A 22,258-nucleotide genomic window follows, 5' to 3' on the forward strand; every position below is an offset into this window, starting at 1 on the left:
AACAAATGAATGGTGTGGACACACAAATGAATGGTGTGGATAAATTTGAAGAACGCTGAAGAACACCTTGTGAATTGCTAGAGCTCAGTCAGCAGGTAGAGCTCTTTTAGTCTTACTTTTGTGTTTTGCAGATTGGAGTGTATCATGTGGAGAAACAAGAGGATCAAGCACCTCAGAAATGACAGGAAATTCATGGTTGGGTCAGGCATTTCCTGGCTGGGTGGATGGATGGATGGTAAATAGATGTCCTTCCAAGAGGAAGGGGGTGGTGGTGAGCATAGATTGTTAGATGTCTTCTCGGTGGCAGTTGTTTATATTGCCGGTAATGTACACCCAACAGGCAGAAGAAGGAGACGCACAAGAGGAACGGTGGAGATTAATTTTAAAGAAGGCTGGTGAGCAGCTTGGGAATTGCTGGAGCTCAGCCAGCAGGTTGAGCTTTTTTCAGTCGTATCTTTGTCTTTTGCAGATTGGAGCGGATCATGTGTAGAAACAAGGGAATCAAGCACCTCAGAAATGACAGGAAACTCATGGTTGGGTCAGGCATTTTCTGGCTGGCTGGCTGGCTGGATGGATAGATGGATGAATGGATGGTATATAGATGTCTTTCCACGAGGTAGGGGGTAGTGGTGGGCATATAGTTCTTAATTAGACGTTTTCTCTGTGACAGTTGTTTGATTTTTTTAGGTAACGAATGAACACACAACAGGCAGGAGAACAAGACTCACAAAGGGAACTGAGGCAATAACTTGAAGAATGCTAAAGAATAACTTGGCCGTTGCTGGAGTTTAGAAATCAGGTAGAGCTTTGTTGGTGCTGTTTTTGCTTTGAGCTGAGTAGAAGAAGACTCATAATGGGAACTTAGGATATATGCTTGAAGAGCTGGAGCTCAGCAAAATGGTTGAGCCATGTTAGTCTTGCCTTTGCGTTTTGCAGACTGAAGTGGATCATGTGGAGAAACAAGAGCATCACACACCTCAGCAAAGACTGGAAACTCATGGTTGGGTTAGGTATTTCCTGGATGGATAAATGGATAATTAATGAATGGATGGATGGTAAGAAGATGTCCTTCCAAGAGGAAGGGGGTGGTGGTGGGCATAGATTGTTAGATGTCTTCTCTGTGGCAGTTGTTTATATTGCAGGTAATGTAAACACAACAGGCAGAAGAAGGAGACTCACAAGAGGAACGGTGGAGATAAATTTGAAGAATGATGGTAAACAGCTTGGGAATTGCTGGAGCTCAGCCAGCAGGTAGAGCTCTTTTAAGTCGTATCTTTGTCTTTTGCAGATTGGAGTGGATCATGTGTAGAAACAAGGGGATCAAGCACCTCAGAAATGACAGGAAACTCATGGTTGGGTCAGGCATTTCCTGGCTGGGTGAATGGATGGTTGGATGGTAAAAACATGTCCTTTCAAGAGGAAGAGGGTAGTGGTGGGCATATATTGTTAAATAGATGTCTTCTCTGTGACAGTTGTTTAATGTTCAGGTAATGGACACACAACAAGCAGGAGAACAAGACTCACAAAGGAAACGGTGGCGATAACTTGAAGAATGCTATAGAATAGCTTGGCCATTTGCGGAGTTTAGATATCAAGTAGAGCTTTGCTGGTGCTGTTTTTGCTTTGAATTGAGTAGTAGAAGACTCATAATGGGAACCGTGGAGATATGCTTGAAGAGCTGGAGCTCAGCAAAGTGTTGAGCTATGTTAGTCTTGCCTTTGTGTTTTGTAGACTGAAGTGGGTCATGTGGGGACACAAGAGCATCACACACCTCAGTAATGACTGGAAACTCATGGTTGGGTTAGGTATTTCCTGGATGGATGAATGGATAGATGAATGAATGGATGCATAGTAAATAGATGAATAGATGAAATGAACGGGGGGGGGGGGGGGATAAATTTGAAAAACGGTGAAGAACATCTTGTGAATTGCTGGAGCTCAGTCAGGAGGTAGAGCTCTTTTAGTCTCATCTTTCTCTTTTGCAGATTTATATTTAGTCATTTAGCTGACGCTTTTATCCAAAGCGACTTACAAATGTGGACAATGAAGCAATTTACACAACTAAAAGAGCAACAATGAATAAGTGCTGTAGGCATGTTTCAGGTGTGTAAAGTGTAAGAAGCAAAGCATTAGTAATGTAAGTTTTTTTTTTTTTTAGTACAGTTAGCGGTGGAGCCAGAGAGGCAATTGCAGATTAGGATGGAAAGTGGAGACTAAATAGTTGAGTTTTTAGTCGTTTCTTGAAGACAGCGAGTGACTCTGCCGTTCTGATGCAGGTAGGGAGTTTATTCCACCAACTGGGCAGATTGATTGAAAGAGTTCGGTAAAGTTGCAGATTGGAGTGGATCATGTGTAGAAACAAGTGGTTAAAGCACCTCAGAAATGACAGGAAACTCATGGTTGGGTCAGACATTTCCTGGCTGGGTGGATGGATGAAAGGATGGTACATAGATGTCCTTCCAGGAGGAATGGGGTAGTGGTGAGCATATATTGTTAAATAGACGTCTTCTCTGTGACAGTTGTTTAATTTTCAGGTAATGGAGACACAACAGGCAGAAGATGGAGACTCACTAGGGGAACGGTGGCGATAACTTGTAGAATGCTAGAGAATAGCTTGGTCATTGCTGGAGCTTAGAGAGCAGGTAGAGCTTTGTTGGTGCTGTTTTTGCTTTGTGCAGATTAGTGAGTAGAAGGGTCATAATGGGAACCACGGAGATATGCTTGAAGAGCTGGTGCTCAGCAAAATGGTTGAGCTATGTTAGTCTTGCCTTTGTGTTTTGCAGACTGAAGTGGATCATGTGGACAAACAAGAGCATCACACACCTCAGCAATGAATGGAAACTCATGGTTGGGTTAGGTATTTCCTGGATAGAAGAACGGATAGATTAATAAGTGGATGGATGGATGGATGAATGGATGGTAAGAAGATGTTCTTCCAAGAGGAAGGGGGTGATGGTGGACATAGATTGTTAGATGTCTTCTCTGTGGCAGTTGTTTATATTGCAGGTAATGAACACACAACAGGCAGAAGAAGAAGACTCAAAAGAGGAAGGGGATAAATTTGAAGAATGCTGGTGAACAGCTTGGGAATTGCTGGAGCTCAGCCAGCAGGTAGAGCTCTTTTAGTCTTATCTGTGTCTTTTGCAGATTATAGTGTATTATGTGGAGAAACAAGGGGATCAAGCACCTCAGAAATGACAGGAAACTCATGGTTGGGTCAGGCATTTCTTTGCTGGGTGGATGCATGGATGGATGGATGGTATGTAGATGTCTTTCCAAGAGGAAGGAGGTAGTAGTGGGCATATATTGTAAAATAAATGTCTTATTCAGAGCCTGGTCAGTACCTGGATAGAAGACCACATGGGAAAACTAGGTTGCTGTTGGAAGTGGTGTTAGTGAGGCCAGAGGGGTGCTGAACCTGCGGTCTGTGTGAGTCCTAATGCTCCAGTAAAGTGAAGGGGTTTAACGTCTCATTCCAAAGACAGCAACCACTGACCTGTCAGTGGTTGCCGTCTTTGGAATGAGATGTTAAACCAAGGTCCTGACTCTCTGTGGTCATCCTGTGGCACTTATAAAGAGTGGGGGTGTAACCCCGGTGTTCTGGCGAAATCCCCTCCATCGGCCCTTACCAATCAGGGCCTCCCAATCATCCCCATCCACTGAAATGGCTACATGACAGTCTCTTCACTCCACCTATAGCTGGTGTGTGGTAAGCGCACTGGTGCCATTGTCCGGTGGATGCCATTACATCATTTCCTAATCCCCCCGCCCCTCATAATAAATATACATTATAATACTTTACATATGAACTCTGTACTGACAAGGTCTGACAAAGTCCCATACATTTTTACCAAATTTTCAGTCTTTTTCAGTCTTTGCTGATCCTTCCTTTAACAACTGGCCGGCTATCATCCGTTTCTAACGTTATCACTCAATTTAAAAGGCATTGTCAGTGGTTATCAGCTGACAGATATGGGCCAGTTGGGGCCTTCTGCGCCTACTGGTAGGCTCAGAAGGCTGTTATCATCCATCCACATGGTCAATCAGCTATACTAATAGAGAAGACTCCAGATCCAGATTTGTTTTTACATTACTGTGCCGGTTGGGCTTAAGGTAGGCGTAGACGTTAATGAAATACAATTCATGGGAAATTAAATAAATAAAAAAAATAATTCTTGTTAACTTCCGGCCACAGCCGTATGTGATCTATAGCTGATTAACCATGTGGATGGATGATAACATCCTTCTGAGCCTAGTGGTTTTAAACTTTTAAAAAAAAAATGCTTCAAAAATTTTTAATTTAGTTATAAATAAGATTAGTTATCAGTTGTCAAGATCAGCTATGTGTATACAATTACTTTAGTAATTTTTTAAAAATTCTGTGTGAAGGCAGAGCTGATTTATTTAGCCTTCAGTTTCATATATGATAACCTTTCTGAATATTATCAGTCTTATTTTTTCAATTTGAGAATATATCTTTCAAGATGTCCTGCTGAATATAAAGTTCAAAAATCAGTATGTTTCAAATTCAGAAGATTACAAATGGATTTGTGTCACTTAGTTTTGACCAATCTAATTATTGCTGAATAAAATGATTAATGAAATGAAGATAGAATAGAATATAGAATATAATAGATTATAAAAAGTATGATTAAATGTATTCCAGGGTTCAATTAAAATGAACATTATTAAATAAAACTATCAAAATGTTAAATTTTTAGATATTCAAAGGAAACTACAGGCTCATTTCTCTTGCTGTGTGTGGACTTGTGTGGATGCTAATGTGATCAGACACAAGTGTTCATTATTTAGTGAGAACCGGAGCTACACTGCCAGTATTTAGGACAGCAATGCATCAAGCTCTGCTTGAGAGCAGTGTGTGTGTGTGTGTGTGTGTGTGTGTGTGTGTGTGTGTGTGTGTGTGTGTGTGTGTGTGTGTGTGTGTGTATGTGTGTGTATGTGTGTGTGTGTGTGTGTGTGTGTGAGAGAGAGAGAGAGAGCTCTCACCATCTCACACACAGACATTCTCCTTCAAGCTTTATCAGTGTATGAATCACAGCATAATATAATAGCAGTGAAAGTAACCTTATGTACATTTAGAAGTCCATCAGCCTCTGCTTAAATGACTGTTCCCTCTTTCTCACCTCTTGTTTCATTACATAAAGGAAGCAGCTATTTTTTAAATGTGTTTTTAATATGTACATTTAGTTATAAATAGAATTAGTTATTCGTTGTAAACATCAGCTACATGTCATGTGATTAGGGATGCACCGATACCATTTTTTTGGAACTGTTCCGATCCCAATGACAAAATTCTGAGTATCGACCGATACAGACCCAATCCCAATACTGTGCCGTTAATAAACTCAAATAGTATACCTTCTTTAATAAAAAAACAGACTTATAGACCTACTGTATATGACAGATGACACAATCTAAATAAAAACACAATGCTTGCTGTAAACTAGGCTAATTATTTATGCATAATTACTATTCATATTATGTTTCCTTTTTTAATATTACATTTTTGTCTTCCTATGAATCGCAGCATAATATTATTATTGGTTGTATAATATTAATATTTATTATTAGTGAAAGTAAGCTTATGTACATTTAAAAGTCCATCAGCCTCTGCTTTAATGATCTTTCCCTCTTTCTCACCTCTCGTTTCATTACACAAAGGAAACAGCCATTCGTGATGTCACTTGCTTCAGTTTTGAAAAACATCTCTTTCTCATCATTCCATCCTGCATTGACCAGCCTTATCCAAACATGAAGACACACAGAGAGAGAGAGAGAGAGAGAGAGTTGTTCGATATTATAAATTCAGTCCAACTTATATCCAATTTCTGTTAACTCAAACACTCATATAATCCTTTCCCCCACTTGCTTTTCCATGGATTAACTGCTGTTTCCATGGATACAGCAACTTTAAATCTGTACAGTTAGTGGCGTGTGACAGGAAAGACTTAATGCCTGGATAGTTTGTGTGTGTGTGTACTGGTCTCGACAAGTATAGTAATACCAGTAATCTTGTGCGGACATTGTTTTGTTAAATAGTGCATAAATCATATAGAATGAAGTGTTTGGAAAATGTAGTATATTTTTTTTGAGGGTTGGGTTTAGGGTTGGGGTAAAGAGATTAAATATACTATATACAAATAATGTCTAAGGGATGTCCCTACACAGATAGTAGCATAGGTGTGTGTGTGTGTACCTGAAAGGCAGAGCTTTTGCTTTGCTGTTTGCGTTCTGTAGTGCTCTCTTCACGATTTCTTCATTTTCCTCTGGATATACCGAGCATGTGCAGTAAACCACGGCTTTCACTTTAGGTGCTGCGATTGAAGCAAGTTTAGTCAATTATAATTTACGTTAAACAAATAAACATTCATTCTGAATTGTTTCAAGGTCACTGGTTTTAGATGTTTCATAATGTACAGTTGAAGTCAGAATGTTTTGCCCCCTGTTTATTTTTTCCCTCAATTTCTGTTTAACAGAGAGAAGATTTTGTCAACATATTTCTAATCTGTAAACTGATTTATTTTATCTTTGCTATGATGACAGTAAATAATATTTAACTAGATATTTTTCAAGACACTTCTATACAGCTTTAAGTGACATTTAAAAGCTTAACTAGCTTCATTAGGTTAACTAGGCAGGTTAGGGTAATTAGGCAAGTTTTTGTAAAACGATGGTTTGTAGACTATCGAAAAAATATAGCTTAAATGGGCTAATAATACTGACCTTAAAATGTTTTTAAAAAATTTTAAACTGCTTTTATTCTAAGCAAAATAAAACAACTAAGACTTTCTCCAGAAGAAAAAATATTATCAGATATACTGTGAAAATTTCCTTGCTCTGTTAAACATCATTTAGGAAAAAAAAATCTTTGGGGGCTAAAAATCTTCAAAGTATAAATAAAACTTCAAAAGTATATTTAAATTACACACTAATATGGCTGCACAATAAATGCATTGGAAAAATGTAACATTATGATATGTTGTTACTCTCTAATTTATATAACAAAAATACATTTTTACCATGACTTGTATAGCTCTATTTGAAATGAATTTATAATTTTAGACTGATTGGGATGATTCTGTAGGGAAATGCATCTGTATAAAATCTTCACTTTGGAATGATAAGGTTCTATATGTGGTCTAAATGATTTTGAGATATTGAGCTTCAAAGTTTTTGCATTCCATATAGCAAACTATGTGTGTGTAACAGTTCTTTTTCATACATTACCATGACAGAGACCCTAAATGTACATAATGTAAATGATCAAAATTCTCTTCAGTTTGCAAATCGAGTTTAAGGTTTTATCTGGCAGATTATTCATTGAAGCATTACTTATCAAGAAATATAATCAGTCTGTTTATTCATTTAATAAAAAAATATATGTTGATGCTTGAGAAAGTATAATTTATGCTTTCTCTAACATTTATTTAATGTTTTAGAATGCATATTTTTTCTTGTTCAAATGAAGCGTACATAGCTGTGCTAAATATTTTGTCCAGTGCAGCTGTTAATTTTATGTAATTAATATGGTAATAATTATTGAATTATATGCTTTATATGAACTATTGAATTATATTTATTGAATTATATTGTCCCAGGAATTAAAATAAGTATTTGCCCTTCAAGGCTTAATATCAAATTGGAAGACTTTAAAAGAAAACAGATGATGAGCAAATGAGTTTAATGAAGACTAAAAAGTGCTTTACTGACTGTACATACACAAATAAAAATATATTTGAAATTTTTAGATAAAACCTTTTTTGTTTTTTAAATGTAAACAACTTATTAAAAAACATCACATTATATATATATATATATATATATATATATATATATATATATATATATATATATATATATATATATATATATATATATATATACGTTGTCTTTTAATACCCTGTAAACAGTCAACTTTATCAAATGAAATGAGTGTAGCTACCTCAAAATTAACTGAAAGTCAATTCTACTCATTTGAAAAGAGTTTTGAACTCAGTGTTGAAGGTAATGCGTTTATTAATAACTCTTCAACTTAAATGGAGTAAGTTCACAGTACTCATATACTGTAGATTAACTCAAATGGTTTGTCGCCTTAACTTATTGGGTTTTACAGTACTTGGTTTAAGTTCTCTTCATTTATCGGGTTTTACTGTGCTCAGATTGCTTTGTTTGCTCAAAATGATTAAGTTCACAGTACTCATTAGGATTAGTTTTTGAATTTAATTTGTTTGTTGCAATCGGTTTCCGCAAATGGTTTGAGTTACCTTAACTTAATGGGTTTTACAGTGTAAGAATATGTGAATAACTCAATTTTGACAAAAATGTCAGATAGAACCTTATAATTATAAGGTGACGAAATATACCAAACATTTTACAATCATAAATAAATAAAATAAAGAAAAAGATAAACTAAAAAAACCACATTTTATTGTTCTCCAAGGAGTCTTAACAGTATTCAGGTACAGTACTTTAATAATCACATGAAAAATAATACTGCATAGTGAAATTTAAAACAGCTTTACTCAATCGCTCCTTAAAAAGAACAAAAAAAAAAAACTTGCTGTGACTATATAACAGCTTTAAGACATTTACATATTTAACATCAGGTAGAAAATGTATGTGTATGTGTGTGACTCACAAGTGAGAGCATGGTTGAGGTCTTGCATCTGTTTGCCAACCAGTTCCTGCAGTTTACTGTTTGAGATGGTTCCTTTAGAAAGGCCATGCAGCAGTCCTCTATCTGAAAAAGAGCAATTATCTTCATTCATTCATTCGGTTTGCATTATTTGATGACTTGTCGATAATGAAAAATGAAAGATTATGTGTTGCTGTACCTCCATTCTCATTGATGATAAAGTCAACAGGGTTACAGAGAGCTGACGAAGAACATTTTGGGAGCAAAACGATCACTCGAACTTTCTGAATTCGAACATCCCAATCATTAAGCTCACTGAAGAACTCAGACATCAATTTCACATCTGTGATGAAAGACAAAACACTTACAGAGTATCAATACTTAAAGGTATTACATGCAATAATGAAAACAACCCCATAATTCACTCACAATCAAGTGATCTTCGATGTATATGACTTTTTAATTGCATCTTACAAATGTGCACTTAGCAGCCATTTGTTACGAAAACCCATTAATCTACTTCATAAGGCATGGGTTAACACCCTGGCACCATATGAGTTTTATGCAGTTTTGTAAGCTTAAAAAAAAGGCAAATATTCAACACCATTATACAGATTGTAAGAGGATACAATTTAAAACTACTCTGATTTTGTTAGGGGTGACACGGTGGCTAAGTGGTTAGCACTGTCACCTCACAGCAAGAAGGTCGCTGGTTTGAGTTCCGGCTGGGTCAGCTGGCAGTTCTGTGTGAACTTTGCATGTTCTCCTCGTGTTGGTGTGGGTTTCCTCTGGGTTCTCCGGTTTCCCCCACAGTCCAAAGACATTCGGTACAGGTAATTACAGTGCATATGGAAAGTATTTTTAGCGCTTCACTTTTCCCACATTTTTTAATGTTTCAGGCTTATTCCAAAATGAAGTAAACTTAATTTATTTCCTCAAAAGTCTACACACAATACCTCATAATGACAATGTGAAAAAAGATTTTTTTAAATTGTTGCAAATTTATTATAAACAAAAAACCTGAAAAGCCATTTAAATAAAAACAGGCACTGCTCATCACCAGGCTAATACCATCCCTACATGCTGTGAGGATGTTTTTCAGCAGCGGGAACTGGAAGACAAGTCAGGATATAGAGAAATATGAATGCAGCGATGTACAGAGACATCCTGAATGAAAACCTGTTTCAGAGTGCTCTTGACCTCAGACTGGGGTGACGGTTCATCTTCCAGCAGGACAATGACCCTATGCACAATGCCAAAATATCAATGGAGTGGCTTCACAACAACTCGGCGAATGTCCTTAAGTGGCCCAGCCAGAGCCCAGACCTAAATCCTATTGAACATTTCTGGAGAGATCTGAAAAGGGCTGTACACCGTTGCTTCCCATCCAGCCTGATATAGCTTGAGAGGAACTGCAAAGAGGAATGGGCAAAAATTCCCAAAGACAGGTGTGCCAAGCTTATGGCATCATATTCAAAAAGACTTGTGGCTGTAATTGCTGCCAAAGGTGCATCAACAAAGTGAAAGCTATGAATACTGATGTACATGTGATTTTTCAGGTTTTTTTGTTTTTAATAAATTTGCAAAAATTTAAAAAACTCTTTTTTTCACATTGTCATTATGGGATATTGTGTGTAGAATTATGAGGAAAGAAATTAATTTAATCCATTTTGAAATAAGGCTGTAACATAAAAAATGTGGAAAAAAGTGAAGTGATATGAATACTTTCCGGATGCACTGTACATAATGTTCAAACCATATAATAAACATGGTTCGCAAGATAGTACCACTGTAGAATGTTAATATCAATGCCAAGTGTTCATTGGTGGACTGAAACAAGTATGTAATTGTAATATGGATAAGGGCCTCTGTCTTGCCTCATGAATAGGCGCACATAAATCCTGCTCATCTAGACAGGTGGTACTGGAGGAGGTGGAGGATTTTAGAAGAACTTTGATTCAGGACTAGCCAACAACAGTGACTGTTGAGGTAGACTGTGTAAATATTTATATAGTACACTACCTGACAAAAGTTTTGTTGTTGATCCCAGTTGTAATAGCAACAAATAATAACCTCACTTCTAGTTGATCGTTTGGAAAAGTCCTCTGCTGTGGAACTTACAGTGATGAGCTGTGCTGTGCATAAAAGTTGAATTTCTTTCTACTTGACACGGTGTCTAAATAACGCAGTGCTCATGTGAGTGGCACTTCAAAAGATGCAAGACACAAGCATAATGGTCTAACACCTCCATCAATCGAGTTTTTACGTTGAAAATCATAGAAAATGTAAAAAATTCTAATCTGTCTGAGGGATTTATCAACCATCAAAGTGCAAAAAAGTCGACAAAAGCACGGAATAGTGAATGAAGGTATGGGGCTGTTTCATGAATAAGTATGAGATGGTATGTACACTCCCGATAACATAACACTTACTTTTGCAACCAGAAGAAGAGAGGATAGTTTGTAATTCCTCCTTGAAGGTGAGGATATTAAGGACCCCGCACACGTGTACACAGCCAGAACAGGCTGCAGCCTGGATAGCCACATGAGCCACAGTCTGAACAGAGAAGGACCCCACCATGAGAACTTCAGAACCCTCTGTCAACAGTGGACGGACAGCACATGCAGCCAGACTCCGAGATTTATCCTGAAGTCAATCACACAGTTTACATCGATATATGTTTGCCTCATCAGAATGATGCTCATGTGTCTTTATTACCTGTATTATCAGTGTGTGTTCTTTCACTAGTTCGGATTTTTCCAGTTGTTTTCCGAGCCTTTTGGGAAACAGCAGTACATTGGTGCAGTGTTTGTCCTTACAGAACACATTTCCCATTAGGTGTGTGTGTGAGTCCACCTGACTGAAGCCTGCGGTCCTCAGAGTCTCGCACACAGTTTCGGTACTGGATAAATTGATGTACAGTTCAAGTCAGAATTATTAGCCCTTCTCAATTACTATCCCCCTGTATATTTTTTTCCCTTAATTTCCATTTAACAGACAGATTTTTTTTTTCAACACATTTCTAAACAATAGTTTTAAGAACTAATTTCTGATAACTGATTTCTTTTATCTTAGCTATGATGACAGTAAATAATGTTTAACTAGATATATTTCAAAATACTAGCATTCAGCTTAAAGGGCAATTTAAAGGCTTAAGTGCGTTAATTAGGCAAGTTAGGGTAATTAGGGAAGTCACTGTATAACAATGGTAGACAATTAAAAAAAATGCTTAAGGGGCTGATAATATTGAGGTAAAATGGCTTTAAAACATGTAAAACTGCTTTTATTCTAGTCCAAATAAAACAATACTTTTTTTCCAGAAGAAAAAATATTTTAGGAAATACTGTGAAAATTTCCATGCTGTTAAACATCATTTAGGAAATATTTAAAACAGAAAAAAAAAAATCAGAGGGCAAATAATTCTGACTGTACATCTGTACATCTTCAGTAAGAAGTAGATTTGTGTTGACGTACAGCAGATTCAGATAGAGAAATACAGCACCTGGCTTTGAGTGTGTTGATCCAGGCATACAGCGCTAATGTTTTTGATCTCTGATGTTTATCTCTCAGAGCTGGTGGAAGACAGCTGTCTATGGTCAGTAAATTCTGCTTGATTCTGTATTGTGCCAGTGAGGCTTCCAGTTTGGTCTTGAACCTTGTACACACAAATATACAAGCACAATATGTAAGGTCATTTCATTGTCTAAACTAAGACTGCATAAGATATGATTTTTTTCATTATTTATGCTAATTTAACAACAACAACAAAAAAAAACTTTTTCTCTGATTCTGAAACAGATACTACTGTTCTTCCAAACATTTCTGCAATAAAAACAATTTGTTAACAATTTGGTGATTCCTAAATTTTGGAGGACATTTTTCCTCCCTCAAAATTGACACAAATGACACAATAGGTCACATGGCAGTGGAAATGTGAGTGATTTAATATACACATCTCAAATATGTGGGATACACTAACAGCCTTGAAAGTTTAAAACCAAATTTATTACCTACATTACAATATATGATTTAGGACACATCGCAAATAGAAATTATTAAGCGATTAATGAAGTTCCTCCTGTGGTGTGTCTAAAATTCTTAACTACTAATTTGAATTTATTTCACAACTGTTAGATAATTATGTTCTATATGTATCCATATGAGTAGCATGTATGAAACTTGGACACACATCTATTATATTGTCTCATGACCTGTTGAGTCAATTTATTTACCTAAATAAATGTATGTATATATATATATATATATATATATATATATATATATATATATATATATATATATATATATATATATATATATATATATACACACACACATAGTATATAACTACGGTTTGTGCTGCTCAGACACACTGCTATTCATACTGACCTACAGAGGCCATCCTCAACCTGTCTTACGTCCTTTATAAGTCTCTTCTCTGTTCTGTTGATTGGGCTTCTAGGCTGGAACTTCCTGTCCAGAAGATCATAGAGCATCACCACCACTAGACCCATAAGGTCATCTGGCTGAACATAAACACACACATCAAACTCATTAGAGTCAGATAATTAAAGATTAAAGTGCAAATGTCAATCATAACAGACCTACCATTTGCTGAGAACGGAGAAAGTAGCTGTCAGTCAGAATCTTCTCCAGTAGATCTTGAACTGTGATGGAAGGACAAACTTTGGGATATTTACTGATGCTAAAATGATGACATCACTGCTACAATCCAAAACAACCTCTCTAGAATAGTTTTCACAGCACTGTATGGAAGAACAATTTGTAATTTTTTTTTTAAATTTAGGATTTATAAATAACATTTTCCCACTCTGAAGAGATATTTGTAAAGTTCTTCAATAAAAATACTTTATTTTATGAGAGTGTACTGCTGTAAAACAAGAGCACAATATGAAGGAAAACTAAAGGCTATATAGTCCGAAGATCCTAAAATATCCCAAATATATTATATATATAGAAATGAATTTAAAATAGCTGGCTTCCAACTAAAACTAATAAAAAAAGAGAGTATTATTATAGTCGATTATGCTTGAAATCTCATTTAAATGTTTTATTTTGTTAGAAACAACTTTTTAATTTTAAATTAATACACTCTATTTCTAAATGAAAAAAAGCAAATACTTGCCTTCATAATGCTTTTTCCTTCTAATTTTAAGAATTACTTTTCTTTTAGAAGATAAATATAAAACTAATAGTTGTTTATTTGTGTTAAAATTAATTCTTCAAAAGAAAAATAACACACATTTAATTTATCAAGCTTATTAGACTGACTGTTGTAAATGAGGGCGATGCCAATCCTCTTGTGCACCACCAGAGGGAGCCATCGCCCGAATTATAATTCGTCTCACGGACTCAAATTCCCATAAGCCCTTCTACCTGTCACTGATTGCGGTCCAGGTGCCTCTCATCAGCTCAGCGTATATATACCACACTCACGCTCTGGTTCATTGCGAAGTCTTAATTTGCCCTGCTGTCATTACTGAGCGTTCTCTACTCCACATCTCCGATTGATCTGTGCTTTTGACCCTTTGCCCGACTTTACGATTAAGAAAGACATCCGCCTGCCCCTGAACTCCAGCCTGTTATTCTGACTAAGTAAGATATCTGCCTGCCTTTGAACTCTAGCCTGTCCCTCGCTTTGATTCCTGGATTGCTCCTTGTTGTTGTTTGTATGTGTGCTTTCAATAAAGCTTGCAAATGGATTTAATGCCGTCTGACTCAACACAACAGAAGACTTCGCCAATACAGAATCCAGCAGCTTTAGCACAAGTCTCTACGGAACTTTCCGCTCAAGCTACAGAGCTAGCCACTCACCATCAACAACTTACCCATTTAACATCCCTCACGGAGGAACTGGTGAGAGCTATGCAGCAACTCCGCCATCCCAATCCTGCAGTTTCCCCGTCTGCCACCATGACAGCTCCTCAGCCAACGACTGTCTCCAGTGTTCCAGCTACCGTAAGTGCCCGATTAGCTTTCCCAGAAAAGTTTGATGGTTCACCGTCTCGCTGCAAGGGCTTCCTCTTACAATGCAAACTATTCGTTAATCAACAACCTGCACTATATCCCACTGAATCTAGTCGGGTGGCTTTTGTATACAATCTGTTAATGGGTAAAGCACTGGAATGGGCTACAGCGATATGGAAGGATGAGGAATGTAATTACCCCACGTTCGAAAATTTTCTTAAACATTTCTGAGAATTATTTGAACATCCAGCAGAAGGAAGAAGCCCCGGTGAACAGTTACTCTCTCTTACTCAGCAACACAGCTGCAGAGTATGCCTTATCATTTCGCACTCTCGCCGCACAAACCAACTGGGTTGAAGACACATTAAAGATGCTATTCAGACGGGGATTAACAGCCACTTTACAATCCGAATTGGTTTGCCGTGACGAAGGAAAGAAACTGAACGAGCTCATTGAACTTACCATCCGTCTTGATCACCTAATTCTTAGCCAAAGAAATCCTCGCACCCTGTCTCAAGTTTCTTTCGATCCGCCCTCTGATGAACCCATGCAACTTGGTTTCACACGTCTAACCCAGGAGGAAAGAAGGCACCGATTACAAAATCATCTCTGCCTTTACTGCGGCCAAGCGGGGCACATGAAATCCACCTGCAGCATACGACCTCCCACACCGTTTCAATCGGTGAGTTCCTCTCATGTTCCATCAATATTCAGTGTATTTATTCCTGTAACAATTTCGTATGGTAATTGAATGATTAATACTGCTCTTGTCGACTCTGGTTCTGCTGGAAATTTTATTGCTAAAAAGTTTGCATTAAGTCATGAACTATCCCTCAGCTCATGTGACTCCTGTCTTGCAGTGGAAGCATTAGATGATTGTCCTGTGGGTGAAGGACGCATCCGCATGATCACTAATAAGCTACAATTACAAGTTGGTGTTTTACACACTGAGGAGGTACAATTCTACATTATTGACTCAGTTAATCATCCGTTGGTATTGGGGTTGCCATGGTTACGTCGACATGATCCTCATATTTCATGGAGGGACGGAGAGATTCTGCAATGGAGTCATGCATGAAGTATTGTATTCGGCCCATTCATAGAATTCCGTTGCGAACCACTAACATTCTGCCTAAACCAGATGATGAACAAATTCCCTTTGAGTACAATGACTTGCCCGAAGCTTTTAGTAAGCAAAAAGCTACTCAACTTCTCCCGCATCGGCCAAGTGACTGTGCTATTGAATTAATTCCCGGCTCAATTCCCCCAACGGGTCGAATATTTCCTCTGTCACAACCTGAACATAAGGCTATGTCTGAATATATCGACGAGGAATTGGCCATAGGCTTCATCCGACCATCAACATCCCCTGCATCAGCTGGGTTCATCTTTGTAAAGAAGAAAGATGGCAGTTTACGTCCCTGTATTGATTACCGAGGGCTCAATGAGATCACCGTTAAGTTTCGTTACCCATTGCCTCTCGTACCTCCTGCCCTTGAACAACTAAGACAGGCCAAATATTATACCAAGCTTGATCTTCGCAATGCATACAACCTTATCAGAATCCGTGCCGGTGACGAGTGGAAGACTGCGTTTTCCACCACTAGGGGGCACTATGAGTACACGGTAATGCCCTTCGGCCTGGCAAACTGTCCTTCTGTGTTCCAATCCTTCATGAAAGATGTCTTTCGAGATATGCTGGACCGCTGGGTGATCATTTACATTGACGACATCCTTATCTACTCAAACAACATGGAAGTACATGTCCAGCATGTGTGCAAAGTATTGCAACGTATGATTCAACATCAATTATACGCCAAACTAGAGAAGTGTGAGTTTCATCAAACACAGATCGCTTTTTTGGGCTATGACATCAGTGTGGAAGGGATTGCAATGGATGATACGAAGGTTCAGGCAGTTCAACAATGGCCGTTACCCCAAAATCTCAAGGAGCTACAACGATTTCTAGGCTTTTCTAACTTCTATAGACGGTTTATCAGAGGCTTTAGTTCCATAGCAGCTCCGTTAACGGCCATGACAAAAAGAAACTCCCACAAATTATCCTGGTCCTCTGAAGCACGTCAAGCGTTTACAGATCTCAAAACCCGATTCATCACAGCTCCTATTCTCTGCCACCCCAACCCAGATCTACCTTTTATAGTGGAAGTGGATGCATCCAGCACAGGAGTCTGGCGGTGTTATCCCAACGGAAGGGTCAACCACCCAAAATGTATCTATGTGCCTTTTTCTCCCGTAAATTTACCAACGCAGAACGAAATTATGATGTTGGAAATCGCGAACTACTACAATGAAATTAGCTCTAGAAGAGTGGCGGCACTGGCTGGAAGGGGCTAATCATCAATTCACCATTCTGACAGATCATAAGAATCTGGAATATCTCCGCTCAGCCAAACGTTTAAATCCCAGGCAAGCTCGTTGGGCTTTATTCTTTACCAGATTCAATTTCATCGTCACATACCGACCAGGGAGTAAAAATGGTAGGGCAGATGCGCTATCCAGGCTAACTGAGGACAAACCCACCATTAGCAATGAAACGATTCTCCCTACCAAGTTATTAGTGGCTCCAGTACAGTGGGACATACTTACCGAAATTCAAGAGGCGAACCGAGAGAACAGTCCTCCAGTAGATTGTCCAACTCACCTAACCTTTGTACCCAATGATATACGTTCACGACTACTTACTCACGTTCATGACACTCCCAGCTCTGGCCATCCAGGCATCACGGCAACATTGGAGATAGTGAAATCTCGTTTCTGGTGGCCTTCCCTCACGAAGGATGTGATCAACTACGTTCAGAACTGTTATGTTTGTCAAACGACGAACGCATCTCACCAAACCCCTGCTGGTCTATTACAACCGTTACCTGTTCCGCAGCGCCCCTGGTCCCATATAGCGGTGGACTTCATCACTGATCTCCCTGTTTCCCAGAACAACACAGTCATCCTAACGGTGGTTGATTGTTTCTCCAAGGCTTGTCGGCTAATTCCATTACCCAAACTACCTTCCGCCTTTGAGACAGCAGAGGCTCTGTGCAACCAAGTATTTCGAATCTTTGGCTTACCTGACGATATCGTATCTGACAGGGGATCTCAATTCACTTCTCGAGTATGGACCGCTCTCTGTAAGAACCTCAATATTAACATTAGCCTTACCTCAGGGTATCATCCTCAATCTAACGGTCAAACTGAACGATTGAATCAAGAAGTGATTAGATTCCTGCGTTCCTACTGTCATCAGCAACAGAATGAATGGAGCCGTTGTGGGTGGAGTATGCACAGAACTCATTGATACAACCAGCTACAGGCATCACTCCATTTAAGTGTATTCTTGGTTATCAACCACCATTGTTCCCATGGTCTGGAGAACCCACTGAGTTACCAGCTGTCATGGACTGGCTACAACGGAGCGAGGATGTTTGGAATCAGGCTCACAGAAATCTCATGAGGGCAGTTAGGAGGAGAGAGATCCAGGCAAATCGTCATCGGCGCCAGGGACCCACATGTCATCCAGGGCAGTGGGTGTGGTTGTCAACACGGGATCTTCGTCTGAGGTTACCCTGCCGCAAACTCAGTCCCAGGTATGTAGTGCCATTCAAAATTTTATGTCAGATTACTCCAGTGTCTTTCCGCCTGGCTTTGCCTAATCATTTTCGTATTTCTCCCACTTTCCATATGTCATTACTCAAACCCGCTGGTGGTCCACGAGAGGAGGAGGTTGAGGAAGGATCGTAAACAAGGACCCCCTCACCTGTTATGATCGAGGGCGAAGAAGCGTATCTCGTTCGAGAAGTGCTGGATTCTCGACGCCGGGGTGGCGCCCTCCAATATCTGGTGGACTGGGAAGGGTATGGTCCAGAGGAACGATCCTGGGTGAATGCTAGAGATATTCAAGACCCAACTCTCACAGAAGAGTTTCATCAGAGGTTCCCAGAGAAACCGGCCCCCCGACAGCGCAGTAGACCCCGGCGTCAGGTGCATTCTCGCTTCAGGAGCCGCTCGCAGGAGGGGGGTTCTGTTGTAAATGAGGGCGATGCCAATCCTCTTGTGCACCACCAGAGGGAGCCATCGCCTGAATTCTAATTCGACTCACGGACTCAAATTCCCCTAAGCCCTTCTACCTGTCACTGATTGCGGTCCAGGTGCCTCTCATCAGCTCAGCGTATATATACCACACTCACGCTCTGGTTCATTGCGAAGTCTTGAAACTTGCCTATAGCACTTATTCATTGTTGCTCTTAGTTGTGTAAATTGCTTCCTTGTCCTCATTTGTAAGTCGCTTTGGATAAAAGCGTCTGCTAAATGACTAAATGTAAATGTAAGATTTAATATGATCAATATGATCATTTTATTTGGAATCAAAATTTCAAATAGAAATTGCTGTTAGTTAACAGTTTTTGTGTCTTGTGATTCACAGGTGTTTTCTGTTTATTAACTCTTTAGAAACTGAATCATGGGACCTTAATCTTGATTTGCCCTGCTGTCATTACTGAGCGTTCTCTACTCCACATCTCCGATTGATCTGTGCTTTTGACCCTTTGCCCGACTTTACGATTAAGAAAGACATCCGTCTGCCCCTGAACTCCAGCCTGTTATTCTGACTAAGTAAGATATCTGCCTGCCTTTGAACTCTAGCCTGTCCCTCGTTTTGATTCCTGGATTGCCCCTTGTTATTGTTTGTATGTGTGCTTTCAATAAAGCTTGCAAATGGATTCAATGCCGTCTGACTTAACACAACACTGACAAAGTTCTGTCTGATCCTATGTAAATGTTTAGGAATATAAATTATTGTGTTTCTGGACAAATCAGAATATTAAAAATGAATGTAATAATAATAATATTATTATTATTAATAATACTACTACTACTACTACTACTACTACTACTAATAATAATAATAATAATGGAAGTAACTTTGATTTAAATAAATTCAGTCTACATCTCTCCTAAATTATCCCCCCTTTCAAGATGTTTCAGAAACAAAAACAGCAACCTTTTCTTAAAAGCATAGATCTCATAATCTTTTGCGATTGAAACATAAAATTTCAGGAATGGCTGAGAATAAAAAAGAAATCGGACCATTTGAGTATTAGCAGTCTGTCTGCTTAATATCTGTTAATACTGCTCCTTCAACAGACATTTAACTGACTAAGAAACTTTGCAAGTACATGTCAACTTTCACTAACTCTAAGCCTAATCCAAACCTAACAGTCTAGTGAGAATTAGTTGCCTTGTAGATGCAATGTAACTTCAACAAACGGATCTTAGAAATAAAATGTGACCATAAATAATAGGAATTAATTAACAGATATTTCTTCCTGTAACATATTGTATGCTATATTACATTGGCATGCTTATGTAAATTAATTCTGTAAAGTTCAAGAATTCATTTAAATTGTTTGTTAACTTTGTATTTGTGGATGACAGAATAGGCTGTAAGAACTGACCTCATGCTGACAGTTCAGCACTGCCATTAAAGTGTTACAGCAGTCAGCCAACTCATGTCTGACCTGACTACACTAAAAGCAAATAGATGTCATAAAAAGGTAAAAAAGCCTCCCCTAAGCAAAAAGTAGAAGAAAGTGAACGTGAGTAAGAGAGAGAGAGAGAGAGAGAGAGAGATGATTCAGAGACATGTGTGGAGAAGATAAGCTACAAGGAGAAACTCAAGCAGAATGTGACCAGACATTCCCAAATTATTGATTCAGGACTTCAGCAATGGAAAGAAGAGGGGAAAAGCAAGGAAAGATGAGGTCAGTGCAGAGAAAATGACAGGGAACATGAAGAGGCCACAGCTTTGCCCCAAATGTATTTTACAGTCACTGAGTCACTAAAATAACATTAATAACCTCTAATAACATGTTATTTCCCAGAGATGGGTTGCGGTAGGAAGAGCATCCGCTGCGTAAAAACTTGCTGGATAAGTTGGCGGTTCATTCCGCTGTGGCGACCCCGGATTAATAAAGGGACTAAGCCGACAAGAAAATGAATGAATGAATAACATGTTATCAACAAATCTAAATTTTCTGAAATCAAGCTTTATTACAACTGAACACATCCTTTATTTGGAGATTTTGAAGTAGCCAATATTTTAGATCACAACACCAATTTTCTGAAGTTTTTAATTGCCAATGTTTTAAAATATTATTTGACACTGAACAATAAATATGCAGATAATAAAAATAACATTAGGACAGCTTTTTTTTTCCAAGATTTTAAAACTGCTTTACTGTTTTCTGAATTAGATGTGCCATTTAAAAAGAAAATACATTTTATTATGATTTACTGTGATATGGCAACATTAAAATAACAAGCCAGATAACTGCTCCAGAATGCAGCAGCACGAGTGGTCTTCAATGAACCTAAACGAGCACATGTCACTTCGCTGCTAGTCCGTTTGCACTGGCTGCCAGTTGCTGCTCGCATCAAATTCAAAGCTCTGATGTTTGCCTACAAAGTGACTTCTGGCCTTGCTCCTTCTTATCTGCTCTCACTTCTGCAGATCTATGTGCCGTCCAGAAACTTGCGTTCTGTGAATTAACGTCGCCTCGTGGTTCCATCCCAAAGAGGGAAGAAATCACTTTCGCTCACGCTCACGCTCAATCTGCCCAGTTGGTGGAATGAACTCCCTAACTGCATCAGAACAGCAGAGTCACTCGCTATTTTCAAGAAACGACTAAAAACTCAACTATTTAGTCTCCACTTCACTTCCTAATCTGCAATTGCCTCTCTGAATATCACACTAACTGTACCCAAAAAAAAATAAAAAATAAAAATAAATAAAAAAAAAAAAATTACTAATACTACTAATACTTCCCTTCTTAGACTTTACAGACCTGAAACTTGCCTATAGCACTTATTCATTGTTGCTCTTAGTTGTGTAAATTGCTTCCTTGTCCTCATTTGTAAGTCGCTTTGGATAAAAGCGTCTGCTAAATGACTAAATGTAAATGTAAGATTTAATATGATCAATATGATCATTTTATTTGGAATCAAAATTTCAAATAGAAATTGCTGTTAGTTAACAGTTTTTGTGTCTTGTGATTCACAGGTGTTTTCTGTTTATTAACTCTTTAGAAACTGAATCATGGGACCTTAATCTGGGCTCTGACAACTTTAAATAGTATAAAAAATAAAACTGTAAATAATTGAGATCAGAAATGTAGCAGCTAGTTATCTGATTGTTGTATCATAATTTACATGACCAAAAACACCAATATTGTGTTTCAAATACATTAAAAATGACAGTACAAGTCACTTTGTTTAAAATTACGACATGAAACGTTATCAGAGCAAGAGATCAAGGTCCCATAATACATCTCAATAGCCTAAATAAATGGAAAATAGCCATTAATCAGCTACAGGCTACTTTAAATGATCTTTTTTAAACAATGGATTCATATAAAATCACTTTTGTTTATTAATTAATTAAAATGTCTTCCTATTTATTTTACACATATATAATCAATATTGAGGGGGGCACGGTGGCTTAATGGTTACCAATGTCACCTTACAGCAAGAAGGTCACTAATTTAAGTCCCTGCTGGGCCAGTTAGCATTTCTGTGTGGAGTTTGAATGTTCTCCCCATGTTGACG

The 22,258-nt window shown here is 38.2% G+C and overlaps 1 protein-coding gene across 1 annotated transcript in view; it reads right to left on the minus strand.

Annotated features, from left to right (window-relative positions):
- The window catches only part of LOC101882573 (putative methyltransferase NSUN7), a 57,026-nt gene that overhangs the window by 29,018 nt on the left and 5,750 nt on the right, over positions 1 to 22,258 (minus strand). The window contains exons 4-12 of the mRNA XM_073950602.1: positions 13,265 to 13,323; positions 13,046 to 13,182; positions 12,159 to 12,311; positions 11,375 to 11,558; positions 11,089 to 11,302; positions 8,856 to 8,999; positions 8,660 to 8,761; positions 6,218 to 6,335; positions 5,662 to 5,761 (exon numbers count right to left, since the gene is read on the minus strand). Coding sequence (XP_073806703.1) covers positions 5,662 to 5,761; positions 6,218 to 6,335; positions 8,660 to 8,761; positions 8,856 to 8,999; positions 11,089 to 11,302; positions 11,375 to 11,558; positions 12,159 to 12,311; positions 13,046 to 13,182; positions 13,265 to 13,323 — 1,211 coding nt within the window. The remainder of the gene's footprint in view (positions 1 to 5,661; positions 5,762 to 6,217; positions 6,336 to 8,659; positions 8,762 to 8,855; positions 9,000 to 11,088; positions 11,303 to 11,374; positions 11,559 to 12,158; positions 12,312 to 13,045; positions 13,183 to 13,264; positions 13,324 to 22,258) is intronic.

Source organism: Danio rerio, chromosome 1 (assembly GCF_049306965.1).
Source record: "Danio rerio strain Tuebingen ecotype United States chromosome 1, GRCz12tu, whole genome shotgun sequence".
NCBI classification, from domain to species: domain Eukaryota; kingdom Metazoa; phylum Chordata; class Actinopteri; order Cypriniformes; family Danionidae; genus Danio; species Danio rerio.